This window comes from Dipodomys merriami, unplaced genomic scaffold (assembly GCF_024711535.1).
Source record: "Dipodomys merriami isolate MVZ:Mamm:240054 unplaced genomic scaffold, mDipMer1.0.p SCAF_82, whole genome shotgun sequence".
NCBI classification, from domain to species: Eukaryota; Metazoa; Chordata; class Mammalia; order Rodentia; family Heteromyidae; genus Dipodomys; species Dipodomys merriami.
In genome coordinates this window covers 5992443-6019607 of record NW_027206424.1, presented here as the reverse complement: position 1 = coordinate 6019607, position 27165 = coordinate 5992443, and the positions used below count along the sequence as shown (strand labels likewise).

Genomic DNA, 27165 nt, shown 5'->3' with positions numbered 1-27165 from the left:
ACTCCCGTGGCCTGGCTTGTGCTAGGTGACCCTGAGCAGGCGGCCTTGCATCTCAGAGAGCGAGGAGCCCTGAAAACGGCCAGATGTCCCCGCTGGACGTGTGTGCCTGTCCACTTGACCCCCACGGCCACAGTCCCCATCCCTTCTAGCCCCTTCCATGAGAGGTGGCTGCCGTTCTTGCTGAGGCTGGTCCCACGCTGACTGCCCAACCCAGCCCCACAGGCTGCCGTGAGCCCGGGGGTCAGTGGAGCCCGGGTGCCCTTCGGGGGCGAAAGCAGCCCTCCTCCCGGCAGAGCCGGCTGGGCCTGAGCCACTGGTCTAGTAGATGGTCACGGGCTGCGCATCTGTTTGCAGGTGTTTATTTTTCTGGCCGGGAAGGATCATCGATCAACCCCGTGGCCTCGGCCGTGGGCAGGGACAGGAGGGTGGTTAGTGCCTTTGGAGCTCCCCGCCACCAGGGTGGCAGGTGTGGCCTAGGTCCTCCAGACAACACTGTCCTATGACTGGGACTCGTCCCCTCCCTAGACGTCCGACAGGGGGTGGTACAGGCTGTCAAGATCAGGCTCGGGACCTCGCTGGGGGCGGCGAAGAGGGCCCAGAGTGTCCCTGATCTCCACCCAGGCCTTGGCATCTGCAGACAGGTAAATGCAGGTATGGCCTCAGTTTCCTCCCAGCCCCTTCCCTCCCCCCTTCCCCCTGGTCCCTCTGGGGTGGCCTCAACCCACCCAGGCCTGGCAGCGGCTCCTCTGCCAGCGTCCCGATGGGCTCAGGGTGCAGTCTCCCCAGCGGGTCATCCTCGTGAGTCTCCATGGCTTGGGCGCCCCAGGCCCTGCAACACAGCTGGTCAGGTCCATGTGCAGGTGGGGAGTGGACTAGGCAGCCCCAGGGGGTGCCCCCTGTCCCAGGAAGTCAGTCCAGCCTGCCAGCCAACACCTGCCCCGTCCCAGACAGGCCTTCCCGGAGCTCTGCCCCTGGGGCGCGAGACCGGCTGGGGCTTGAACTCTGGGCCTGGTGCTGCTCCTCAGCTCTTCCGCTCAAGGCGAGCGCTCTGCCACTTGAACCACAGCGCCACTTCTGGTTTTCTGGTGATTTCTTGGAGCTAGTCTCAGGGACTTTCCTGCCTGGGCTGGCTTTGAACTGTGATCCTCAGCTCTCAGTCTCCTGAGTAACTAGGATGACCGGTGTGAGCCACCGGTGCCGGCTTCACAGCAGGATTCTTAAGGACAAGAACCTGTGCTGTGGGGCTGGGAAGGTGGCTCAGGGGTAGAGCGCTTGCCTTGCATGCATGAGGCCCTGGGTTCGATTCCTCAGCACCACATAAGCAGAAAAAGCCGGGAGTGGTGCTGTGGCTCAAGTGGTAGAGCACTAGCCTTGAGCTGAAGAGCTGAGGGACAGTGCCCAGGCCCAGAGTTCAGGCCCACAACTGACAAAAAACAAAAAAACAAAACAAAAAAACAAAACAAAAGAAAAGAACCTGTGCTGTGCCCAGATGGCCCACCAGCGGCTGCCAAGGAGATGGAGTGGGGGGCGGGGCCGGGACCCAGGTGACTGCTCCTGGGCTGGAGGGGGAGGGGATAGGGGAGGGGCCGGGACCCAGGTGACTGCTCCTGGGCTGGAGGGGGAGGGGAGGGGCAGGGACCCAGGTGACTGCTCCTGGGCTGGAGGGGGAGGGGATAGGGGAGGGGCCGGGACCCAGGTGACTGCTCCTGGGCTGGAGGGGGAGGGGAGGGGCAGGGACCCAGGTGACTGCTCCTGGGCTGGAGGGGGAGGGGATAGGGGAGGGGCCGGGACCCAGGTGACTGCTCCTGGGCTGGAGGGGGAGGGGATAGGGGAGGGGCCGGGACCCAGGTGACTGCTCCTGGGCTGGAGGGGGAGGGGATAGGGGAGGGGCCGGGACCCAGGTGACTGCTCCTGGGCTGGAGGGGGAGGAGATAGGGGAGGGGCCGGGACCCAGGTGACTCTGCTCCTGGGCTGGAGGGGGAGGGGATAGGGGAGGGGCCGGGACCCAGGTGACTGCTCCTGGGCTGGAGGGGGAGGGGATAGGGGAGGGGCCGGGACCCAGGTGACTGCTCCTGGGCTGGAGGGGGAGGGGGAGGGGCCGGGACCCAGGTGACTCTGCTCCTGGGCTGGAGGGGGAGGGGATAGGGGAGGGGCCGGGACCCAGGTGACTCTGCTCCTGGGCTGGAGGGGGAGGGGATAGGGGAGGGGCCGGGACCCAGGTGACTGCTCCTGGGCTGGAGGGGGAGGGGATAGGGGAGGGGCCGGGACCCAGGTGACTGCTCCTGGGCTGGAGGGGGAGGGGGAGGGGCCGGGACCCAGGTGACTGCTCCTGGGCTGGAGGGGGAGGGGGAGGGGCCGGGACCCAGGTGACTGCTCCTGGGCTGGAGGGGGAGGGGGAGGGGCCGGGACCCAGGTGACTCTGCTCCTGGGCTGGAGGGGGAGGGGATAGGGGAGGGGCCGGGACCCAGGTGACTGCTCCTGGGCTGGAGGGGGAGGGGATAGGGGAGGGGCCGGGACCCAGGTGACTGCTCCTGGGCTGGAGGGGGAGGGGGAGGGGCCGGGACCCAGGTGACTGCTCCTGGGCTGGAGGGGGAGGGGGAGGGGCCGGGACCCAGGTGACTCTGCTCCTGGGCTGGAGGGGGAGGGGATAGGGGAGGGGCCGGGACCCAGGTGACTGCTCCTGGGCTGGAGGGGGAGGAGATAGGGGAGGGGCCGGGACCCAGGTGACTCTGCTCCTGGGCTGGAGGGGGAGGGGATAGGGGAGGGGCCGGGACCCAGGTGACTGCTCCTGGGCTGGAGGGGGAGGGGGAGGGGCCGGGACCCAGGTGACTCTGCTCCTGGGCTGGTCTCAGGCATCCAGGGTCCAAGCATCAGCACCCCCCCCCAAACTCCTAGGCGGGGCTGCTCTCCCACACCCAGGGCCCGCTGCAGATACCTGACGCTTTGGAGGAGGAGCAGAAAGGTCTGAGGCACTTACTTCTGCGTGTCTGGCTGGGCTGCCCCGAGGGTGCCTCTGGTCTTGGAGTCCTGGACGGTGAGGCACAGGTGTGAGTCCACCCGCAGGAGCATGGGTTAGAGGTCACCCAGGGAGGGACAGCTCCCAAGCTCACCCCGGGCTAAGGGTCGGGCTTTGGCTCCACCTGTGCACATCCGGGAGGGTAAGGAGCACCTTGCGCAGCATGGTGTGTGGGGCGAAGCCCGGAGGCTGCACGGGGGAGGCCGCCCAGCTCCCCGGCACAGCCCTGAGCTCTGCACCCTACTGAGCCCTGAGCACTAGTCTGGCTGCCCTGGGCGGAGCCCGCACCCTGGGGAACAAAGCAGACAGGGTGAAAGCAAAGGGAACACTGGGGAAGGACAGCTCGGGAGGCCCGTGGAGGCCGCGGAGGCCATGGGGGCCGTGGAGGACTGTGGAGGGCCGTGGACGGCCGTGGAGGGCCGTGGACGGCCGTGGAGGCCGTGGAGGGCCGTGGACGGCTGTGGAGGGCCGTGGACGGCCGTGGAGGCCGTGGAGGGCCGTGGACGGCTGTGGAGGGCCGTGGAGGCCGTGGAGGGCCGTGGAGGCCGTGGAGGGCCATGGACGGCTGCGGAGGGCCGTGGACGGCCGTGGAGGCCGTGGACGGCTGTGGAGGGCTGTGGAGGGCCGTGGAGGGCCGTGGACGGCCGTGGAGGCCGTGGACGGCTGTGGAGGGCTGTGGAGGGCCGTGGAGGCTATGGAGGGCCGTGGACGGCTGTGGAGGCCTGTGGGGGGCCGTGGACGGCTGTGGAGGGCCGTGGACGGCTGTGGAGGGCCGTGGACGGCTGTGGAGGGCCGTGGACGGCCGTGGAGGCCTGTGGGGGGCCGTGGACGGCTGTGGACGGCTGTGGAGGGCCGTGGGGGCTGTGGAGGGCCGTGGAGGCCTGTGGAGGCCTGTGGAGGCCTGTGGGGGGCCGTGGAGGCCGTGGAGGGATGGCTGACCTCTGTGTCCTCACCCCTCCCAGGCTTACCCTGAGGAGCTGACTGTGACAGGCCCTTCCCCGTCCAGCACAGCCTCTCAGCACAGGGCAGCGGAGGCCCAGCACACAGCCTCTGCTCCCCGGGGCCCCTGGAGGCCACGTCCCCTCCCTGGGGCCACCTGGGTGTCACGGAGGCCACATCCCCTCCCTGCCTGTCAGACCCAGTGAAGGGCATCTGCTTCTCATCCTGCAGTCTCACTTATATCTGTGCCCCAGCAAGCTGACCCCAGGGGGCGGCGGCCTTCCCCGCACCCCCAGGGAGAGGCCAGCGTACCTGGGGTGGTGGGCCTGCAGCAGCTTCCCACAACAGCATGGCCGCCAGACCGGTGACCAGGAGGAGTCTACAGGATTGGGGCGGGCATGAGGGAGTGAGCCGCTTCCCTGCCCACCTTCCCATCACCCCTACCCCGGGGAGGACCTGGGTGGACACGGCGGTGCCGTCCCACAGAGGGGAGGGCCCAAGGGGACCCGTCACCCCCACCCACAGGACGGCCCCCCTCAGGTAGGGGTCAGAGGGGGGTGGGGTGCCCCGGGGGCCTGGGACGGAGCCCTGGAGGGAGTGGTTGGGCTGTCGGGTCCCCAGAGGCGAGTTCCTGTGCTGGGCAAGGCCTGAAGGACCCCCTTTGGGGACCGTCCCCTGCTGTCTGAGGTGCCTCCCTGCGGGCCTCCAGCCCCCCCAGCCTCCGGGCTCCCACCCCTCCTCTTTCTGGCCTCGCCCCGTCCCAGGGCTCCCTCCGTGATGGTCCGCTGGGTCAGAGGCTCGAGGGGGTGGGCTCGCGGCTGTGCAGGGCTGCTCTTGCATTTGGGGGGTGGGATGCACAGAAGATGGTCTACCGAAGAGGCGCCTCCCCCTGCCCTGCTCCAGACCCTCCCCTGGGTGGGAACGGGAGCCGTCTCAGACCCACAGCCAGGGGACCCTGACCGTGGGGGTGTCACCTCATGGCTGGGCAGCGGGGCCTCCACGCAGGGCTGCGCGTCCCGGAGCACAGGATCCGGCTTCGGCCTCCCACGCAGGCTGCTGAAGTTTTATCACCCCCACATGGGTGTGTCTGGCCGAGGGCAGGGCCAGCAGTCGCCAACCTGGCACCCAGCCCAGGCCCCGAGCTGCCTCCCAGGTTCCAGCCTGGCCACCCCCGCCTGTCCAGTCTGCCAGTCCTGCCACCCTCCCCCTCCCCTTCCCTCTCCCCCCCTCATCCCTTGCTGTCCCCCCTCCCCTTCTCCCTCTCCCCTCCCCAACCCTCCTTCTGTCCCCTTCCATCTGCCAATCGTGCCTAGAAGTGAGAGACATCCTGGGAAAGAACAGCCGCACCCGCTCCCCACAGTTCCTCTGGGACAGGCCCAGAGCCCTGACCAGCGGAGAGGCGGGTTGGCAGGCAGAGCCATGGCAGAACTGTGGGCAGGGACAGACCAGAGAATCACCAACCCACCGAGAAGACATTCCACTGAGTGTCGGCAGAACTGTGGGCAGAGAATCACCAACCCACCGTGAAGACATTCCACTGAGTGTCGGCAGAACTGTGGGCAGGGACAGACCAGAGAATAACCAACCCACCGTGAAGACATTCCACTGAATGTCAGCAGACTGCCCTAGGGGCAGAGATGAGCCCAGTGGGAAATGCAGAATGCGCATCCCTGGGCATTTCCAGCTCATACTCTTCACTCACTACTATTGACAACCCCATTAAAACATTTATTTTCAACCCCAAATTACAAGCCTTGCAAAGAAACAACGTGACCAATATGAAGGAAGAATAAACCAGATACTAGAGACTATTTCTTAGTGGGTCCAGTTAGCAATATTAAAGGAAACCATGTTTAAAGAATTACTGTAGGGGCTGGGAAGGTGGCTCATGTCTGTAATCCTAGCTACCCAGGAGGCTGAGATCTGAGGACCCTGGTTCAAAGCCAGCCCAGGTAGAACTCTTATCTCCAATTAATCACTAGAAAACAGGAAGTGGTGCTGTGGCTCAAGTGGTAGAGCACTCGTCTTCAGCTGAAGAGTTCATGGACATTGCCCAGGTCCAGAGTTCAAGCCCCACGACCGACCAAAAAAAAAAAATACTGTAAAGAGAAAGCTGGGTGCTTGTGGCTTATTGCCAGTCCTCCAGCTATGCAGGAGGCTGAGACCTAGAGGACTGTGGTTCAAAGCCAGTCACAACAGAAAAGTTCTAGAAACTATCTCCAACTAACCCGCAAAAAGGGAGAATGGAAGCATGGCTCAAGTGTTTCATGGAAAATCACTGACAGCAGGCACCTTCCCCCTGACAGCCACATCTTAGAGCTGTCCATCCTGATCCTTACAGTGCCAGCCGGGAGCAGGACCAGTGGGGACAGAGCCCCCGAGTTCAAACCCCTACAGGTGAGGGGGTAAAGAAAGAGGGCAAGTATGCTGAAATAGCGTTCTGTGCATGTGTGGACACAGAGCCAGGAGAGCTGAGAGGGCTGGGAGGGGGTGAGAGAAAATGAGGGGGGGAGGTGTGGGGGGGAGGTGCAGGGGGGAGGTGTGGGGGGAGGTACAGGGGGGAGGTGCAGGGGGGGTGGAGGGGGGAGGTGTGGGGGGGTGCAGGGGGGAGGTGTGGGGGGGTGCAGGGGGAGAGGTGTGGGGGGGAGGTGTGGGGGGGAGGTACAGGGGGGAGGTGCAGGGGGGTGGAGGGGGAGGTGCAGGGGGGAGGTGTGGGGGGAGGAGTGGGGGGGAGGTACAGGGGGGAGGTGCAGGGGGGTGGAGGGGGAGGTGCAGGGGGGAGGTGTGGGGGGAGGAGTGGGGGGGAGGTACAGGGGGGAGGTGCAGGGGGGTGGAGGGGGAGGTGCAGGGGGGAGGTGTGGGGGGAGGAGTGGGGAGGAGGTACAGGGGGGAGGTGCAGGGGGGGTGGAGGGGGGAGGTACAGGGGGGAGGTGCAGGGGGGTGGAGGGGGGAGGTGCAGGGGGGAGGTGTGGGGGGAGGAGTGGGGGGGAGGTGCAGGGGGGGAGGTGCAGGGGGGTGGAGGGGGAGGTGCAGGGGGGAGGTGTGGGGAGGAGGTACAGGGGGGAGGTGCAGGGGGGGGTGGAGGGGGGAGGTGTGGGGGGGTGCAGGGGGGAGGTGTGGGGGGGTGCAGGGGGAGAGGTGTGGGGGGAGGTGTGGGGGGGAGGTACAGGGGGGAGGTGCAGGGGGGTGGAGGGGGGAGGTGCAGGGGGGAGGTGTGGGGGGAGGAGTGGGGGGGAGGTACAGGGGGGAGGTGCAGGGGGGTGGAGGGGGAGGTGCAGGGGGGAGGTGTGGGGGGGAGGTGTGGGGGGGTGCAGGGGGGAGGTGCAGGGGGGGTGCAGAGGGGGAGGTGCAGGGGGGGAGGTGGAGGGGGGGGTGGAGGGGGAGGTGCAGGGGGGAGGTGTGGGGGGGAGGAGTGGGGGGGAGGTACAGGGGGGAGGTGCAGGGGGGGTGGAGGGGGGAGGTGCAGGGGGGGTGGAGGGGGGAGGTGTGGGGGGGTGCAGGGGGGAGGTGCAGGGGGGGTGCAGAGGGGGAGGTGCAGGGGGGGAGGTGGAGGGGGGGGTGGAGGGGGAAGGTGCGGGGGGGGTGGAGGTGCAGGGGGGGTGCAGAGGGGGGGTGCAGGGGGGGAGGTGGAGGGGGGGGTGGAGGGGGAAGGTGCGGGGGGGTGGAGGTGCAGGGGGGGTGCAGAGGGGGGGTGCAGGGGGGGAGGTGGAGGGGGTGGTAGTGGAGGGGGGTGGTGGAGGGGGAAGGTGCAGGGGGGGATGGAGGGGGGAGGTGCAGGCAGGGAGGTGCAGGGGGGTGCAGGGGTGGTGGTGGAGGGGGAAGGTGCAGGGGGGGTTACGGGGGGTAGAGGGGGGGAGGTGGAGGGGGGGGAGATGCAGGGGGGGAGGTGCAGGGGGGGAGGTGCAGGGGGGGTGCAGGGGCACACTGTATTTTTTGTTGTTTTTATTGTTGTTTTTGTTGGTCATGAGGCTTGAACTCTGGACCTGGGCGCTGTCCCTCAGCTCTTCAGCTCAAGGCTGGCGCTTTACCACAGGAGCCATAGCGCCACTTCTGGTTTTCTGGTGGAGTACTGGAGATAAGAGTCTCATGGACTTTCCTGCCTGGGCTGGCTTTGAACTCGATCCTCAGATCTCAGCCTCCTGAGTAGCTAGGATTACAGGTGTGAGCCACCAGCACCTGGCTTGCACACTGAATTCTTGTAATGGAAATATCACAATGAAACTCCCTTGCTCAATTAACATATACTAATAAAACATCTTTATTTTTGGTCATGGGGCTTGAATTCGGGGCCTGGGTGCTGTCCCTGAGGTTTTTTTGTTCAAGGCTAGAGCTCTACCACTTTGAGCCACAGCACCACATCCAGTTTTTAGGTGGTCCATGGCTTTTCTGGCCCAAGCTGACTTTGAACACTGATCATCAGATCTCAGCCTCCTAAGTAACTGGGATTATAGGCATCAGCCACCAGCACCCAGCTTTAAAAACAAAAAAAAAGAAGAAGAAAGAAACCATGGGGCTGGGAAGGTGGCTCAGTGGTAGAGCGCTTGCCTTGCATGCCTGAGGCCTGGGTTTGATTCCTCAGCACCACATAAGCAGAAAAAAGCTGGAAGTGGCGCTGTGGCTCAAGTGGTAGAGTACTAGCCTTGAGCTGAAGAGCTGAGGGACAGCGCCCAGGCCCAGAGTTCAGGCCCCAGGACTGGCAAAAGAAAAAAAAAAAAAAAAAAAAACCCAACAATCTTACTTTAAAAAAAAAAAGAGGCAGCCAGGTGTGGAGGTGGGGGGGAGGTGTGGAGGTGTGGGGGTGTGGAGGTGTGGGGAGGTGTGGAGGTGTGGAGGTGAGGGGAGGTGTGGAGGTGTGGAGGTGGGGAGGTGTGGAGGTGTGGGGGTGTGGGGGTGTGGAGGTGTGGAGGTGTGGAGGTGAGGGGAGGTGTGGATGTGTGGAGGTGGGGGGGAGGTGTGGAGGTGTGGAGGTGTGGAGGTGTGGAGGTGTGGAGGTGTGGAGGTGAGGGGAGGTGTGGATGTGTGGAGGTGGGGGAGGTGTGGAGGTGTGGAGGTGTGGAGGTGTGGAGGTGTGGAGGTGTGGAGGTGAGGGGAGGTGTGGATGTGTGGAGGTGTGGAGGTGTGGAGGTCTGGAGGTCTGGAGGTCTGGAGGTGTGGAGGAGGTGTGAAGAAGCAGGGCCATGCTGTCCTAGGGTCCTCTGCTTCCTGTTTTTGGCAGTGGTGGGGCTTGAACTCAAGGCCTGGGTGCTGCCCCTGAGCTCTTTTCGCTCAAGGCCAGTGCTGTGCCACGTTGAGCCACAGCACCACTTCCTCTCTGCGTTCCCTTCTTGCTGAGCAGAAATCTGCTTCAATCTGCTTCAATCTGCCTACACAGCCCGCTCCCGGCCGCCTTCCTGAGCCTCCACACAGCCCGCTCCCGGCCGCCTTCCTGAGCCTCCACTCTGCCCGCTCCCGGCCGCCTTCCTGAGCCTCCACTCTGCCCCGTACACATGGGGAGGTTCTCTGCAGGAACCCTCCTCCACGGGAGCAGAGTGAGGCGCTCTGCTGGACACCTGTGGGGGGGTGACTGGGGACAGCAGAGTGAGGCGCTCTGCTGGACACCTGTGGGGGTGGTGACTGGGTCGGGGTGTCGCCACGTGCTGGGGCTCCTGTCCCTGTGCCAGTCTTCGGTGGGATGAGTGCGTTGTAAAACAAAAGTAGTCATGGGAAGAATGGAGAGCGGCAGCACAGGCACTGGGAGACTGCTTCAAAATTATGACGGATTTTGGTGGCACCAGATATCAGCTCTAGAGACAAATAAACTTTATATATATATATATATATATATATGTGTGTGTGTGTGTGTATATATATATATAATTTTTTTTGTGCCAGTTGTGGGGCCTGAACTCTGGGCCTGGTGCTGTCCCTGAGCTGCTTTTGCTCAAGGCTAGCGCTCTACCACTGAGCCACAGCACCACTTCTAGCATTTTGTGCTTATGTGGTGCTGAGGAATCGAACTCAGGGCCTCATGCATGCAAGGCAAGCGCTCTACCACTGAGCCACCTTCCCAGACCAACTTTATAATTTTTTAAGAATTAAAGGAAGATAGACTAAATAATTCGAATATACAATTTATTAAAAGAACCCAGCTGGTGGTACAGTCCCCAAGTTGAAGAGGATCACTCGTGCTAGCAGTTATAGCATACCTGGGGAAAATAGTTGAGACTCTGTCTCCTAAACAACAACAACAGGGCTGGGAAGGTGGCTCAGTGGTAGAGCGCTGGCCTTGAGCTGAAGAGCTGAGGGACAGCGCCCAGGCCCGGAGTTCAGGCCCCACGACCGGACCCAAAAAATAAAATAAAATAAACAGAAAGAAATGTACTCATTACCTTGCCCATGTAATTGTAACCCCTCCGTATGGTATTCTCACAATAAAAAACTTATTAATTAAAAAATAAAAATAAAATAAAAAAAGAAATGTGCCAATTGCTTTATTATGTAACCCTCTGTACATTAGCTTAACAATAAAATTAAATGTAAATTAAAAAATTAACAAACTAAGAGTTAGGATACTGGGTTCAATCCTCAGCAGAAAGAAACATCTAGGAATCTATAGGAAATCCAAGGCAAACTTATTTGCTGATTTATTTTTCTGTTGTTTTGTTGAGACAGAGTCTGGCTTCCAGGATGGCCTGGAAGTCCCAATCCTGCCTCAGCGTCCTGAGTGCTGGAGTTACAGGAGTGTGCTAACACACCCAGCAAGCATCGCGGTTACAGGAGTGTGCTAACACTCCCAGCAAGCATCGCGGTTACAGGAGTGTGCTAACACACCCAACAAGCATCATGGATACAGGAGTGTGCTAACACACCCAGCAAGCATCGCGGTTACAGGAGTGTGCTAACACACCCAGCAAGCATCATGGTTACAGGAGTGTGCTACCACACCCAGCAAGCATCACCGTTACAGGAGTGTGCTACCACACCCAGCAAGCATCGCGGTTACAGGAGTGTGCTAACACACCCAGCAAGCATCACCGTTACAGGAGTGTGCTACCACACCCAGCAAGCATCGCGGTTACAGGAGTGTGCTAACACACCCAGCAAGCATCGCGGTTACAGGAGTGTGCTAACACACCCAGCAAGCATCACCGTTACAGGAGTGTGCTAACACACCCAGCAAGCATCGCGGTTACAGGAGTGTGCTACCACACCCAGCAAGCATCATGGTTACAGGAGTGTGCTAACACACCCAGCAAGCATCGCGGTTACAGGAGTGTGCTAACACACCCAGCAAGCATCGCGGTTACTGCAGGAGGTGTGGACTCGTGAGAGGGGCGTGTGACACAGGTGTGTAGCTGTGTGTGGCATGTGTGCGTGTGATGTGTGAGCTATGTGTGTCTGTGTGCACGTGTGATATGTGAGCTATGTGTGTGGCATGTGTGCGCATGTGATGTGAGCCATGGTGTGGTGTGTGTGCACGTGAGCTATGTGTGTGGCATGTGTGTGCATGTGATGTGAACTATGGGTGTGTTTCTGTGTGCACCTGTGATGTGAGCCGTGTGTGGTATATGTGTGATGTGAGCCGTGTGTGTGGTATGTGTGTGTGATGTGTCAGCCATGTGTGTCTGTGTGTGATGTGTCAGCCATGTGTGTCTGTGTGTGATGTCAGCCGTGTGTGTGTGTGTGATGTCAGGCATGTGTGTCTGTGTGATGTCAGCCATGTGTGTCTGTGTGTGATGTCAGCCATGTGTGTCTGTGTGTGATGTGTCAGCCATGTGTGTCTGTGTGATGTGTCAGCCATGTGTGTCTGTGTGTGTGTCAGCCATGTGTATCTGTGTGTGATGTCAGCCATGTGTGTGTGTGTGATGTCAGCCATGTGTGTATCTGTGTGTGATGTGTCAGCCATGTGTGTCTGTGTGTGATGTGTCAGCCATGTGTCTGTGTGTGTGTGTGTGATGTGTCAGCCATGTGTGTGTGTGTGATGTGTCAGCCATGTGTGTGTGTGTTGTGTGTGTGTGATGTGTCAGCCATGTGTGTCTGTGTGTGATGTATCAGCCATGTGTCTGTGTGTCTGTGTGTGATGTGTCAGCCATGTGTGTCTGTGTGTGATGTGTCAGCCATGTGTGTCTGTGTGTGATGTCAGTCATCTGTGTCTGTGTGATGTCAGCCATGTGTGTCTGTGTGTGATGTCAGTCATCTGTGTCTGTGTGATGTCAGCCATGTGTGTCTGTGTGTCTGTGTGTCTGTGTGTGATGTCAGCCATGTGTTTCTGTGTGTCTGTGTGTGATGTGTCAGCCATGTGTGTCTGTGTGTCTGTGATGTGTCAGTCATGTGTGTCTGTGTGTGATGTGTCAGCCATGTGTGTCTGTGTATCTGTCGGGTCTGTGTGATGTGTCAGCCATGTGTGTCTGTGTGTCTGTGTGATGTCAGCCATGTGTGTGTGTGTGATGTGTCAGCCATGTGTGTCTGTGTGTCTGTCGGGTCTGTAGGCCGCAGAGCCGCACGGTCCCTCCTCTTCCTCCCCCTGCCTCTCCTCCTCCGTCTCCATGGCGACCGCAGCCTCGGTCTGGCTCCAGCCCCGCGCCCCGCCCCGCCCCGAAGCATCTGGAACCCTGTCCTCCGCATCCCGTCCTCCGCGTCGGCCCGTGTCCCGCGGCAGCTGCGCACCCCGTGAGCCACCCACGTTTGTCCCGACGGGTTGGGGCGAGGGGACCGGGCTGTGCGGGGTGCGGGTGCGGGGCTGCCAGGGCTCCGCGTGCGGGGGGGGGGGGGGCGGCCCGAGCCTCCCCGCGTGGGCCTCCGCCCCAGGCCTCCGGCGCGTCCAGCCCTCGCGGACCGGGGCCCGGGCCCCCGTGGGCTCCACGCCCGGGAGGGCGGAGGGGGCGCGGGGATGGCCGGGCCGGGCCGCGGGCCAGGGCGCGTGGCCGCGCGGGGTCGCCCCTCCCCCGGCCGGTCGCCCGGAAGCCAGGCTCCCGCCCACCGCATCCCGGGACCGGGCGGGGGCGCGGCGGGGGCTGCGGGGCGCGGGAGCTGCGGGGGGCTGCGGGGCGGGGGCTGCGGGGGGCTGCGGGGTGCGGGGCGGGGGCTGCGGGGGGCTGCGGGGCGGGGGCTGCGGGGGGCTGCGGGGCGGGGGCTGCGGGGTGCGGGGCGGGGGCTGCGGGGCGGGGGCTGCGGGGTGCGGGGCGGGGGCTGCTGGGCGGGGGGCGGGGGCTGCGGGGTGCGGGGCGGGGGCTGCGGGGTGCGGGGCGGGGGCTGCGGGGGGCGGCGGGGCGCGGCGGGGGGCGGGGCAGGGGCTGCGGGGGGGGGCGGCGGGGCGCTGCGGGACAAGGGCATGTGGGGCGGGGCGCGGCGGGGCAGGGCGTGCGGGCGTGTGGGGCGCGGCGGGGCAGGGCGTGCGGGCGTGTGGGGCGGGGCGGGGCTGGGCGGGGCGTGCGGGCGTGCGGGGCGGGGCGGGGCTGGGCGGGGCGTGCGGGCGTGCGGGGCGGGGCGTGCGGGGGCGGGGCTGGGCGGGGCGTGCGGGCGTGCGGGGCGGGGCGTGCGGGGCCGGGGCGGGGCTGGGCGGGGCGTGCGGGCATCTCGAGAGCTGGGCCGCGAGCCCGCCTTCCTGCTGCCCCGCGGGGTGGCGGGGCCTGGCCGGGCCCGGGGTGCGGGGATGTGACCCGGCGCCGAGCCCCTGCACCATGCTACCCGGGCCGAAACCCGGCGCCGAGGCGCCTCAGCTCGGCCCAGGCCCCGCTTCGCGGCCCTTCTCTGTTGCCATGGGAGCCCTGCACTCGGCGCTCTGCCTCTGTTGCCATGGGAACCCTGCACTCGGCGCTCTGCCTCTGTTGCCATGGGAGCCCTGCACTCGGCGCTCTGCCTCTGTTGCCATGGGAGCCCTGCACTCGGCGCTCTGTCTCTGTTGCCATGGGAACCCTGCACTCGGCGCTCTGCCTCTGTTGCCATGGGAACCATTCGGCGCTCTGCCTCTGTTGCCATGGGAACCATTTGGCGCTCTGCCTCTGTTGCCATGGGAGCCCCCTTGCCACCAGGGGGAACCCGGAGATCTTTTCGGAGCGTGAGCCGGGCGGAGTCCTCGCGGCCGAGCGCACGGCCCGGGGGCCGGGGCTGGGTTCCCCCAGCCCACGTCCGGGACGGGCCCGCACGCCTGTCCCTGATGGCTGCGTTGCCGCCCTTCCCGGCCCCTTCCCGGCCTCCCGGGCGCGCCTCCCTCCCCTTAGCCGGCTGTATTGTTTTCTGTGGCTTCCAGTCCGTGCGAACCCGCCACACACACTGATGCTGTGTGCGCGTCCCCTGCCTGCGTCCAGGGCTGGGACCAGGCCGGGACCAGCCTCCCAAGTGCAGTGGCCAGAGGCCAGAGGCCGGGTCACCCGGGTCACGGGGTCACCCCTCCAGGCCCTGTCTGGGATGGGAGGGAGATTGAGGAACTACCTCCTCCTCCCCCTCCTCCTCCCCCTCCTCCCCCTCCTCCTCCTCCTCCTCCTCCCCCTCCTCCCCCTCCTCCCCCTCCTCCTCCACCCCCTCCTCCCCCTCCCCCTCCTCCTCCCCCTCCTCCCCCTCCTCCTCCTCCACCCCCTCCTCCCCCTCCTCCTCCTCCTCCCCCTCCTCCCCCTCCTCCTCCTCCACCCCCTCCTCCCCCTCCTCCTCCTCCTCCCCCTCCTCCCCCTCCTCCCCCTCCTCCTCCACCCCCTCCTCCCCCTCCCCCTCCTCCTCCCCCTCCTCCCCCTCCTCCTCCTCCACCCCCTCCTCCCCCTCCCCCTCCTCCTCCCCCTCCTCCCCCTCCTCCTCCACCCCCTCCTCCTCCTCCACCCCCTCCTCCTCCCCCTCCTCCCCCTCCTCCTCCCCCTCCTCCTCCCCCTCCTCCCCCTCCTCCCCCTCCTCCTCCCCCTCCTCCCCCCTCCTCCTCCCCCTCCTCCTCCTCCCCCTCCTCCCCCTCCTCCTCCCCCTCCTCCCCCTCCTCCTCCCCCTCCTCCCCCTCCTCCTCCTCCTCCTCCCCATCCTCCTACCCCTCCTCCCCCTCCTCTCCCCCTCCTCCTCCTCCTCCTCCTCCTCCTCCTCCTCCTCCTCCTCTCCTTTTCAGTCCTGGGGCTTGAACTCAGGATCTGGTCACTGTTCCTGAACTTCGTTTGCTCAAGGCCAGCACTTTTTCTTGTATGTGGTACTGAGAAGCCAAACCCAGGGCTTCATGCTTGCTAGGCAAGCACTCTGCCACTGAGCCACCTTCCCAGCCCAAGCTGGCTCTTCTTACAAGGACACAGGCATTGGATTAGGGCCCATCCCAATCCAATAGGACCTCACTGTAACTTGACTGCATCTGCACAGATGGTATTTCAGTAGGTTTTTCTTGCAGGAACTAGGGGTTACAACTGGTAGAACTTCTAGTTCCAACTAGGATGCCATTCAACCCACAGCAACTTTTTGCCACTTGTGCATTACTGTGTGCACGCGCGCACACCAGTCCTGAGGCTTGAACTCAGGGCCTGGGCCCTGTCCCTGTCCCTGTGCTTTTTTACTCAAGGCTAGGACTCTCACTTGAGCCACACTCTACTTTTTTTTTTTTGCTGGTTATTTGGAGATAAGAGTCTTACAGACTTTCCTGCCTGGGCTGGCTTTGAACCGTGATCCTCAGAGCTCAGCTTCTTGAGTAGTTAGAATTATATGTGTGAGCCATAGGTGCCTGGCTCAGAGGTGGTTTTTATTTACACACATTGAAGACTGTGTTTGGGTAAGCACAGTTCTTCATTTCAGTGTTGTCATTTAATCAGTATTTCCTCTTATCAGTAATATTTCATTGTCTTGCTCCACCTGCGGTCAGAAAGATATTCTGAGTTGCTGTGCTGTCTTGATTTTCCATGTTTATGCCCCTGGCGCAGGTTCCACAGTGTGTGTGGCGGGAGGCGGTGCCAGCCTGGGGTGGACACTGGCTCACTATCCGTCCATCTTCCAGCTTGCGGTGATATCTGTCTTGGGAAGTGGAGGGCATGAGCCGGCGCCTTCTCTGCCGAGTCTCAGCACCATCTTCCATTGCTGCTACAGGCAGACAGACAACAGAACAGGGCAGGTGGATCTCTTCTCTGTTCCTGTCCCTCTACTCCACATAAAAGTTCAGTGCTTGTGAAGTTTATTTAGAAAAAAAAAAGTTGGAAGCCAGATGCTATAACCCTAGTTACTCAGGAGGCTGAGATCTGAGGACTTAGGTTCAAAACTGTAACCACTCTGTATATCACCTTTAAATAGCAGTAAAGAAATATTTGATTAAGTAAAAAAGTTTAAAATATGGTAAGAAAAAAGAAATCAAATATTATATACATATATGTCCAACATATAGGAATACCACTGCTTTCTGAGAATCTTTTTCTCAGTGGCCTCACCGGTCTTGCTTTCTGTCCTTATAATGTATCTGTAGGAGTCTTTGTATTTCCTACATAAGAGCAGACTCATCCGCTTAATCTTTGTTTTTTTTGGGTCCAGTCGTGTGGCCTGAACTCTGGGCCTGGGCGCCGTCCCTCAGCTCTTCAGCTCAAGGCTATTGCTCTACCACTTGAGCCACACACCACTTCCGGCCTTTTTTTTTGTTTATGTGGTGCTGAGGAATCGAACCCAGGGCCTCAGGCATGCAAGGCAAGCACTCTACCACTGAGCCACCTTCCCAGCCCCGGCATTGCTTAATCTTGTCCCAGCCTCAGCTCTCTGCCCAGCTACACTGGAGAGACTGTTTTCTAGAACTGTTCAAGGACATTTGCATCTCCTTCCTGGTCTCAAAGTCAAAAGACCCAGAACAGTAAGTGTGACTACTGTGTCTCTGTGGCCAGCTTCAGATCAAGGAACTGTTTTGCTCTTAACATGCAAATAGGTTCTTAAGCCAGTAAAGTATCATTGTCTCTTGTCATATACCTTTCCATGTCTATTGAGATTGATCAGGTGATTTCTTTATTCTGTCAATGGTAAAATATTGATTGCTTTTCAAGTGTTAAACCACATTGTGTGTTCAGAACATACCAAACCTCCCATTCTATCCTTTTTATGTTTGCTGGACTTTCATCTGGGCCCAGATGGACCCTTGGCTTCCTCTCCCCTGTGTCCTGGGCTGTGGGGTGGTGAGGTGTGGGGAGCAGGTGACGGTTCTCTCATTCTTTCTCTGAGTTTCCTATCATGTTTACAGCATTTCCTCCTTCAGAGTGAGGTTGCCTGTCTTTGAAGTTCTTTGTGAGAGGGTTTTAATGACAAATTCAATTTCTTTTTCTTTTTTATTGTGCCAGTCCTGGGGCCTGAACTCAGAGCCTGGGTGCTGTCTCTAAGCTTCTTTTATATATTTTAATAAGTTTTTTTTTGTTTTTTTTTGGGTCCGGTCGTGGGGCCTTGAACTCTGGGCCTGGGCGCTGTCCCTGAGCTCTTCAGCTCAAGGCTAGCGCTCTACCACTTGAGCCACAGCGCCACTTCCGGCTTTTTCTTTTTGCTTACGTGGTGCTGAGGAATCGAACCCAGGGCCTTGAGCATGCAAGGCAAGCGCTCTACCACTGAGCCACCTTCCCAGCCCCAATAAGTTTTTTTTGTAAAATAATAAGTTTTTTTGTAAAAGTACTGTACAGAGGGGTTACAATCACATGAGCAAGGGAATGAGTACTTTCTTATCAAGCATTGTTGCCTCCTCCTTTGTTTTCTCCTACCCTCCCTTCCCTCCCACCTCCACAACTACATTCTCCCTCCTCGCTCTCTCTCTGAGTTTCTGTTGCTCAAGCTAGGGCTCCACCACTTGAGCCACGGCTCCACTTCTGGCTTTCTTTTGGTAGTTTATTGGCAATAAGAGTCTCCCAGTCTTTCCTGACCGGGCTGGCTTTGAACCTTGATCCTCAGATCTCAGCCTCTCGAGTAGCTAGGATGACAGGTGTGACCACCAGTGCCTGGCAAAAGTTCAATTTCTTAACTGACCCAGGGTCTTTCTTTTGGTTGAATGTTCTTTATTTTCTACTTTATCCGTCCGTCAGCTTGGAGACCATTTTCACCTTTTCTCTCAGAGGTGATCCTTGAGGTGAAAGCAAGCCTTGCCTTACCATGGTGGGCCCTGCGCCGCCTTCCTCCAGGCACACGGGGGCGCCATCCTGAAAGCTCTCCCTAGGGGCCGTCAGCTTTAGGGGCCTGGTCCTTCTTGCCCGGTGAGGGTTTGGGTTGACCTGGACGCCCCGTCCAAGTAGTTCTCATTCCCTTTCTGCTCCTCTGGCTGCATTTGAATATCAAAAGAGAACAAGTGGCATCCTGTTGACGTTAATTAGCCTAGGGCAGTTGTAGTAGCATTTTCACACAGGCGTACAGTGCATCCCGATCAGCCTCCTCCTCTGCCATGCTCCAGTTTGCCTCTTAAAACACTTCCACCAAGTTTCATGGTTCTGCTTGCTTGTGTGTGTGTGTGTTTCTGTTTTCACAGATGTAAATGTACTTATCTTTATTCACCTCTTCATTAGCCACCCCCCTCCTGTGGACCCACCCCACAAGGAGCCTGTTTTACTTTCCCGTTCGAATGGCATTTTGGTGTGGGTAGGTCCCACATTGCATGTGGCATGGGATATGCTTACACTAAGAAAGTAAGTGCTAATTAGCTAACTGAAATTCAAGTTTATCTGGGCTTCTGGTATTTTCTTTGCTGAATCTGGCAGCCCAACACACCTGACTGCTACCTGACTCCTGTTAGTGGAATGGCTCTCCTCTGCGCGTCTAACAACAAGCACTCCTGCACTGCTGAGGGGCCCTGAGCGTCAGGAAAGGACCAGAAACCTTTGACTGCCATCCACAGCCCTCCCTGGCGCTGGTGTGAGGAGCATCAGAACCAGCCTGGGGTCCTCACTCCGAGTCTGCTTGTGTGGTTGTCCATAGCATTGCCTGTGAGCGGTGATTCTGTCTCTGTCTCAGGACCAGGACAAGTTGGCGAAGCATGGTGAAGCTGGGCTGTAGCTTCTCGGGAAAACCAGGCAAAGACCCTGGAGACCAGGGTGGGGCTGCCATGGACAGTGTTCCTCTCATCAGTCCGCTGGACGTCAGCCAGCTTCAGCCACCATTTGCTGACCAGGTGAGTGGCTCAGGTGTGCCCAGGGGACCCTCTTCAGCTTGCTGGAGAACGAAGGGTTGTGAGTGAGATTTGTGTACCTGTGGCCCTGGCCACCTTGGCCAGGGCCAAGCTGTGTAGAAACTCCAGCTGACCCAAGTCGAGGCCGACCTCCTTGGTCAGGAGTCTCCCATCCAAAACTCCTTCCACCGTCCGAAACAGCACACAGTCACAGGAGGCCTCAGCCCAGGAAGCAGTCGGGTATGGCTAGCAGGCCCTGTTCACACACTTCCTCTGCTGGGCAGAGCTCTGGTGAGATGGAGTTCCTGGGATGACCAGCAGAGGGCAGGCCTACAGCAGAAACTGATGAGAGGCGTGAACTGCACTCGAGGCCGGCGCAGGCCAGGCTTCCAGGAGCTCTGGGCGTGAGCCGTGCCACTGTCGGGGAGCGACTCCCACGCATGGCCAGCTGCCAGCTGGGGGCAGAAGTCTGGTGGGCTTCAGGTGCTTTTACTACAACCGTGGACACTGGGCAGCTCTAGCCTTTTCCTCCGGGGAGCAGACACAGAACACCCATGCCCGTGCGTCCGGCAGACAGGACAGACTCCTGGAGAAGTCAGGTTGTGAGCTGCTGACAGGGAAGCTGGCGGTGGGAGAGCCACGGCCTCCCCGGTGCCGTGGCCCCCGCCACGCTTGCAAACCGCCTCCTCTTAGCTGCAGCTGTAGCCACAGGAGCTCTGTGATGACCCCACAGATTGTCTCATCAATGGGGCTGCCGTGCATGGCCCCAAGCTCCCCCCTCCCAGCTCAGGGCTCTCCTGGGTTTTGCCTGATGCCTGGCAAGGCCTGGTCAACCTTTCCTCAGGCGGTCATCAAGACACAGACAGAATACCAGCTGTCCTCTCCGGACCAGTCAAAGAAGTTCACAGACTTGGAGGGTCAGAAGCTGGCCTGCAGCCACTCAGAGGAGGGACGCAAGGTAACCACACTCATCTCTGTAAGGAGTCAGGGCAGGGCTGGGAATGTGGCTCAGTGGTAGAGTGCTTGCCTAGCATGCATGAAGTCCTGGGTTCAATTCCTCAGAACCACATACACAGAAAAAGCCGTATGTTTTTTTTTTGAGGAAGTTTTTCTTTTTTTGGGGGGCGGGGAAGCAAAGCTCAGGAACAGTGCCCGGGTTCTGAGTTCAAGCCCCAGGACTGTCAAAAAAAAAAAAAAGTCAGGCCAAGGGCACAGGTGGCAAGGTAGCACATGCTGGGGAGCGTGCACCCAGGCCCGTTGTCTGGAGACCCGTGGGTCTCAGGGAGAACCGCTGGATGGCACCATTCCGCCGGCCTCACCTGTCTGTGAGGGCTCAGCCGGAGCCCTCCTGGGAAGCCTGTGTCTCTGGCAGGGTACCTTCAGCAACTTGGAGGCTTTCTATGTAGCATGGCTTTTCCTGAAGAAATGGCAAATGTCTTCTTCTAATCTTTTAGCATTACTAATGATGGCTTCAGAACTTACTTTGAGCTGGGTACCCGTGGCTCACATCTGTAATCCTAACTACTTAGGAGGCTGAGATCTGAGGGTTGTGGTTCAAAGACAGCCTGGACAGAAAAGTCTGTGAGACTTATCTCCACTAAACGACCAGAAACCAGAAGTGGAGCTGTGTCTCAAAGTGGTAGACATCGTCTGGGCCCTGAGTTCAAGCCCCACGCGGAACACACACACACACACACACACACACACACACACACACACACACACACACACACACACACACACACACACACACACACACACACACACACACACGAGACAGAGAACACACCCTTCTTTTGTTGCACTAAGTCTGCCATTTCCTTGATGGAGAGCGCCCCTCTAGCCTCACCACACCTCCCGTGAGTCCCTCCAGGGAACATCCAGCACTCCCCAACCAGCCTAGCTGCCCGCTTCCGCGGGCACCGTGTGGGCAGGAAAGCCTCACGAAAATACCCTTCCATTAGCAGCCGGGGCAAACACCAGCCGCGGTGTACTGGCTCCCAGGGCTCCGAGGAGGCGCCTAGCCGGTGCCTAGCCTTCATCCTGAGAGGCCCGAGGCCGCGGGGAGCTGGGCTAGGGTGGACTCGCCTCGTCTCCTTTCTCCCCTCTAGCTGCCGACCGCGAGAATGATCGCCTTTGCCATGGCTCTCATGGGCTGTGTGCTGATCATGTATAAGGCCGTCTGGTACGACCAGTTCACCTGCCCAGATGGCTTCCTGCTTCGGGTAAGGCCCCGCAGGGCGCAGGCCGGGCAGGACCGCCGGGTGGTCCCGCTGCCACCCGGGGCGGCACCCCCCAGCAGTGGGTCTGGGCCAGCGCAGGGGAGTGGTGCTTCTCTCCACCTGGGAGGTCCTGTCGGTGACCCGGTTGCTGTGACCCTCCTCCCAGTCCTGTCTCTTCCCAGGTTTTGAGGAAAGCTTGGTTTATCAGGAAGTTTTACTGTAGTTAACAAGGTGGAGGCAGGAGGCTCAGGCCCTGTCCGCAGGGGCCTCTGGCAGCCTCCTGGGAATGGCCTCCTCTGGCTGGGCGGCTTTCTTCACCCTCCCTTTCCTTTGGATTTGTTGAAGGGTTTTGATGTAGTGTGGACAGTGACCTTTTCTGCATGTTAAGCGAATACTTTGCTCCATTTTTTGTATCGGAGCTTTATTAATGATGGTTTGAATTTAATGTGTTTTTGCTGAAGTCAGAGCCCACAGTGGTGCTGGCGACGGCTGCTCACCCTGGGCTCACCCAGCTGGCAGCGGGGCGGCTCCTCCCCATCCCCCTCCCCCGCACCATGCTGTCTGCTCAACACGGTACCTCCACCGCCAGCCCCACCCCCGACCCGTCCTTCCTGCAGCACAAAATCTGCACCCCCCTGACGCTGGAGATGTACTACACGGAGATGGACCCTGAACGCCACCGCAGCATCCTGGCCGCCATCGGGGCCTACCCGCTGAGCCGCAAGCATGCGGCCGAGATGCCCTGGGCAGAGAGCTACCGCTCCGGCAAGGAGGAGCGTAAGGGCTCTGCCCTGGTGGGGGTACCAGGAGCGCCGGGGGCACTGGGGCCGGTGAAGGCAGCCGTGGTCGCCAGGACGGAGCCGCCCGGAAAGCCCTCGGCCGAGGCAGAGGAGGAGGCCCCCAGGGCGGTGAGCAGCGTGCCGGCCCCTGCCACCCAGTGACAGCCCAGCCAAGGCAGGTAGGTTGGCTCACTGGACAGCTCTGCGGGTCTCTCTGTGAGCTCTGCTCCCTGGGACCCCTGCCCACTGTCCTGGGCTGGCCACCCCAGCATGGGGTACTCGGGCTCGGGGGGGCGCGGGCCCTGCCGCCTAGCTCTCCTGCCCACCAGGGAAGTGGGATCTTAACCACCAGGCGCTGCCCCGTGGATCACCCAGGCCCGTCTTCACAGAGTGCCCTGCCCGCGCCCGCGCCCGCGCCTCGCCACCCAGCGCTGTCCCCCCTCGTGTTGTCCCTGCTTCTGGCCCTGGTGAAGCCCCGTCCCCAGGGGCCTCTGGCTCCGTTGCTTTTCTGTAAGTAAAATTCAAGTCTACCCAAGTCCTCCTTACTCTTGCCCGCCGCCGGCCGCCCGCGGCCCTTTCTCCTGAGCCCTGTGGCATTGTCAGAACGCTTCCAGGCCCAGACCTGAGGGCTGGAGAGAGGCCCTTGCTCCCTGCAGGCCCAGCCTGTCACCACAGGGCCTCTGTGCGAGTCCCTGGTTTTGAGGGCCACAATGGAACAACCACTGGGGGTCCTCTCTGGTGGTTTTCCAACCCCTTGCTTCGTCCCTCCCCCTGGTCCCGGTGCTGGTCCCAGGCCTTCCTGTTGGACAGAAGTGTCCCACTCCTTGGCTCGTGTCCTCACGAGTCGCTTGAAGACATGAATGACTTAGGATCGAGTGGATGTTGCCCTGAGGAGGGACATGGGGACTTGCAGGGCCGTGGCCTCCCCTCCTCCTGCCCCCGGGCCCTGCTGGTGGGTCCTGCCTCCCATCATCCCCCAGCTTCCCCTTCAGACCCAGACACGAGGTGGACCCGCAGGAGCCAGGCCCCTCCCAGGTTCTTGGCTCCCACTCCATGACCGCGGTAGCCCGCCACTGGCTTTGCCGGACTCCGGCTCTGTCCCCATCTGGGTGGTCTGTCCCCAGGCTTCCCCCCACCCCTGCCTGAGCACTCCAGCACCTGCTCCCTAACTACTGCCATCTTGTGTCCGGGCACCCTGCCTGGTGGGAGACAAGCTCAGACCGGTACCGCAGTGGGCCCTCAAGAGCCAGGACAGCCTGGGCTGTAAGCAGCGTCAGGCAGGAGGGCCGGCCTCCCTGCGTGGAACAGAGGACTCGGGGCCTCAAAGGCTGTGAGGCCCACACCGGAGGCTCCAGGCCCGGGGGAGCCCTCCATCTCAGTGTGGATGAGAGCCAGCGCCAGCTCCACGGCGTCCGCGGCGTCCTGGCCAGCAGGGGCCTCTGCCGGGAGATCGGAGCGCTGGGCTGCCTGTGGCAGCCAGGCACACAGAAAGGACACCTTGTCCGTGTGTGGGCGCATGGACAGAACACACAAGTCTCCAAGGGTCACAGTGAGGCTCCCCCCACACAGGCCTGCCCTGCTGCCCAGTCTCTCTTCTATGATGGAGAAGTTCCCATCTTCCTGAGTGTGTTTGCTCAGCCTTAGACCCTGACACCAGCAGCTGGAGCCAGCCCGCTAGCCTTCCACCTTCCCGGCGGCCCCTCCTGTGCAGCCCGGGGGCCAGGGCAGAGGAGCCGGGGCCTGTCAGCAGCCCCTGCGGCTGGACCCCCTCCACCTCTGGACTTCAGTCCTGTGTGACCCCTCGTTTGACCTCCAGGTGTCGTCTGCAAGCATGACTTGTGACAAGGGAGTGTGGTAGGCTGACTCAAGAACCTGGCCTTTCTTTCAGAGATTTTTTTTTTTTTGTTTTTTGGGTTGGTCCTGGGGCCTGAACTCTGGGCCTGCGCGCTGTCCCTCAGCTCTTCAGCTCAAGGCTAGTGCTCTACCATTTGAGCCACAGCGCCACTTCCGGCTTTTTCTGCTTATGTGGTGCTGAGGAATTGAACCCAGGGCCTCGTGCATGCAAGGCAAGCGCTCTACCACTGAGCCACCTTCCCAGCCCTCTTTCAGAGATTCTGTGACACAGCTTTCTCTTCCGTCGTCTCGGAAACTTTGAGACGGTGTTGGCCCAGCATGCTGGAATGGGCCCTCCTTGAAGCCCACCACCTACCCAGCAAGGCCAGGTTGCTGTGGGTCCGTGAGGCCAGGCAGTGTCCACCAGCACTTGGGCTCAGATGGACAGTCACTAGCCAGCTGTGCTGTGGGGAATAAGCGTCCTGGGGCCTGCTCTCTGAGCTGCTGCTTGAAGGAGCCCAGCCTGGGATGCTCTTGTGAGTGGTGTGACTCACCCAGGTCGGGGCTGGGACCCTCATGCCACAGAGCTGAGCCTGTGAAGGGCTGCACCCCACAGTCTGAGGCCTCGGAACCCCAGTAACCAGGCCTCCCCTAGGAGGCTGGCCCAGCCCACACTCCACCCCGTCCACAGGCTCCTCTGGGCCAGTGCAGACCCGTGCCTGGACCTTTCTGGAAGATACAGGACAGCCTTCTGGCCCACCCCAACTGTCCATGGTAACGTTAGCTGACTCACAGGGGTCCCGGGAAATCCTGCAGGGCGATACGAGGCCTCCCTGCTGGAGAGCCAGGCGGGAAAGGGGTCTTCACAGTTCAGTGCCAGCGTCGCCCACAGGACCTTCCTCTGCACCTCACTGAAGGCTGCTCCAAAGGCCCCAGGGCCCACGGTCACATGGGTGGTGTGGACCTGATGGCCAGCCTTGGCTCTGCAGGTACCTAGTGACCTACAGCCTGGTAAGATGTCTATCTCCCCGAATCCCAGGGTCCACAAGCCCCTGCTCTGAATGAGCAGCAACAGGAGGGCAGGGCTTGTCGGGAGCTTGTGGAGCAGCTGCTGCGGGCAGACCTGGTGGTTACTGTCCCCACAGCCCCGTGGTGCTCACAGCGGCCTCAGCTCAGTTTGCCTATGTCTGACCCTGCCTGCGAACTCACCAGGACAAGTTACCAGTGCAGTGCCCACACTGCCAACCGGCCAGATGTCGACCTGCAGAGTTCTCTCCCGGGGACCCTGGGGGAGGGTGGGGGTTCCAACTCAGGACCCACCAAGGTGGGAGGCGGCCTCTGTAAGCACAGCAGGCCTGGCTCCTCTTATCTCTCATCACACGAAATTCTCCCTATTTAACCACAAATGTCCAACCCCCGGAGAGCTGATGAAGTGCAGTCTTCCATGGTGGCTACAGAACACATCTTCCTTGGCTCTCTCTCACCTTTCTTTGGCATGTGAGACTCCTGGAGTTTGGGGCTGGCTCTGGCCCACCAAGGCCTGTGTGTGTGCATTTGCACATGTGCACACGTGTACATGTGGGCTTCCTGTGCCTGCAGGGATGAGGTTAGGCTGCCACCAGTCCTAAGATCTGAATTCCTGACAACTTACGCAACCAGATGGAAGGCAGGTATGAAAACCGAGCTGAGCAGTTTAGACCATAGAGCAGGAGGCCACCATTTAACAGCTTCCACAAAACAGAAACCAGCCAATCAAAAATAGCTTAACCAAAGCCATAAGGCCCTCTCCTGACCACGCCTGCCACGCTGCCTCTTTTGCTATTTCAGTTGCCCACTGGCTCTTATACCAGCAGCCTAACAAATGCTTTTTTCTCCTGTCCTCTTGGTAAAGTCTTTCACGAGCCCTATATCAAATATCCATAATACCTCTTAACACTAATTCTAGCTTCTCTGGCCTTTAAAAAACTCCAGAAATGAGATTCAAAAGTCAAGTGTTAGCTGGGTGCCAATGGCTTCTGCCTGTGACCCCAGCTACTCAGGAGGCTGAGATCTGAGGGTCACAACTTGAAACCAGATCAAGCAGGAAGTCTGTGAGACACATACCTCCAATTAACCACCATAAAGCCACAGTGTAGCTGTGGCTCAAGGGCTGTGGAGCACTACCCGTGCGTGAAAAGAGCACAGCTGAGTTCAAGCCCATGACCTGCACACACACGGCAAGTGCCAGCTCTGAATTCCAGATCCCAGTAGAAAGCAACGAGATAGGCCCCTGGCTGTATGTGATGTCCATCAACCACTCTTGGTGGCTTTGTTTTGGTTCCTGTAGTGGTTGGGAGAACCCCATGGGCTGGTGACCCCCATCCTCCCCACTCCTCCCCCCAGCCAGGCCCAGCATGTCTGCGGGGATACCAGCGTCTACCAGGACCCTGAGGGAGGTCTGCTGCTCCCTGCATATGAGGACAGACTGCTCTCTGTCTTCCTCTATAGCTCAACACTGGGACAGCCTGAAAGACTCAAGAAAAAAAGTCACAACGATGTTAGGCAGGGGTTGGGGATTTAGCTCAGTGAGGAGCACTTACCTGGCAAGTGCAAGGCCCTGAGCTCTATCCTCAGCTCTGGGGAAAAAGAGTTAGGCCCTTTGCTTACTCAGAAACGTGTTAAGCATTCACAATTCTATGACAGGAAACAGTTTGGATAATCTGCAGGCCAGCAAGGCCACGCACCTGGAAGCATGGGAGCCTGAGCAGGTAGAAGAGGTGTGGTGGTAGCGGTCAGGGTCTTCTGAGAGCCTCCTGGGGAGGGCTGGCCTAGCAGATGCTGTCCTAGAGCCCCCTTCAGCGTGCCCGCCCGCCAGGGCTGGAACAGGACCCGACCCGCTGGAGGGAGGAGCCGTCTCGCGGGGGCGCTGCACTCTTGTGCATGAAAGCCCGGCAGCTCTGGCCCTGCCAGGGAGGCCCAGGCTGCTTCAACAGGCCATCCTGAAACAAGAATCTGGTTGAAACTCTGGAAATGAGTTCAACAGCCCAAATAAAGATGTCAATCAAAAGCCTTGCTAGCCAAATGCCAGGCTGTATATAATCCTATCTACTCAGGAGGCTGAGATTTGACAATCAAAGGTTTAAAAGCCAGCCTGGGCATGAAAGTCCATGAGACTCCATCTCCCATTAACCACCAAAGAGCTGGAAATGGAGCTGTGGCTTAAGTGGTGAGTGCTAGCCTTGAGCAAAAAAGCACAGAGTTAGTACCCAGGCCCTCAGTTAAATCCCTAGGGGTGTGTGTGTGTGTGTGTGTGTGCGTGCACACACACACACACACACACACACACACACACACAGGCAA

At 60.3% G+C, this 27165-nt stretch overlaps 2 protein-coding genes across 5 annotated transcripts; one reads left to right on the top strand and one right to left on the bottom strand.

Moving 5' to 3' along the window:
• Window positions 1-345: 345 nt before the first annotated feature.
• On the bottom strand, window positions 346-5023 carry Prap1 (proline rich acidic protein 1). Its single transcript, XM_070011474.1, has 5 exons — window positions 4930-5023; window positions 4268-4334; window positions 2978-3027; window positions 726-829; window positions 346-631 (listed from the first exon to the last, which is right to left on the bottom strand). The coding sequence occupies exons 1-5, from the start codon at window positions 4932-4934 to the stop codon at window positions 522-524; spliced, it is 336 nt and encodes a 111-aa protein (XP_069867575.1). The 5' UTR covers window positions 4935-5023; the 3' UTR covers window positions 346-521.
• Window positions 5024-10881: 5858 nt separating this feature from the next.
• Caly (calcyon neuron specific vesicular protein) lies at window positions 10882-22523 on the top strand. Of its 4 annotated transcripts, none has more exons than XM_070011473.1 (6): window positions 10882-11281; window positions 18839-18995; window positions 19837-19950; window positions 21104-21217; window positions 21832-22172; window positions 22346-22523. In XM_070011473.1, the coding sequence occupies exons 2-5, from the start codon at window positions 18861-18863 to the stop codon at window positions 22153-22155; spliced, it is 687 nt and encodes a 228-aa protein (XP_069867574.1). In that variant the 5' UTR covers window positions 10882-11281; window positions 18839-18860; the 3' UTR covers window positions 22156-22172; window positions 22346-22523. The 4 variants fall into 4 exon arrangements, with proteins under 4 accessions (XP_069867574.1, XP_069867571.1, XP_069867570.1 ...); XM_070011469.1 differs by lacking the exon at window positions 10882-11281 and adding an exon at window positions 12170-12604 and having other exon boundaries at window positions 22383-22523; XM_070011471.1 differs by lacking the exon at window positions 10882-11281 and adding an exon at window positions 12500-12604.
• Window positions 22524-27165: the final 4642 nt, after the last annotated feature.

What these genes read in the sequence shown, in the direction of transcription:
- Prap1 (XM_070011474.1), bottom strand. An exon ending in CTGCAGGCCCACCACCCCAG is followed by an intron (nt 3,028 to 4,267) that starts GTACGCTGGCCT and finishes CTCACCGTCCAG; the next exon opens with GACTCCAAGACCAGAGGCAC. An exon ending in GGAGCCGCTGCCAGGCCTGG is followed by an intron (nt 632 to 725) that starts GTGGGTTGAGGC and finishes ACCTGTCTGCAG; the next exon opens with ATGCCAAGGCCTGGGTGGAG.
- Caly (XM_070011469.1), top strand. Translation starts at nt 12,324, where the DNA reads ATGTGTCAGCCATGTGTGTCTGTGTGTCTGTGTGATGTCAGCCATGTG. An exon ending in AGCCACCATTTGCTGACCAG is followed by an intron (nt 18,996 to 19,836) that starts GTGAGTGGCTCA and finishes ACCTTTCCTCAG; the next exon opens with GCGGTCATCAAGACACAGAC. An exon ending in ACTCAGAGGAGGGACGCAAG is followed by an intron (nt 19,951 to 21,103) that starts GTAACCACACTC and finishes TCTCCCCTCTAG; the next exon opens with CTGCCGACCGCGAGAATGAT.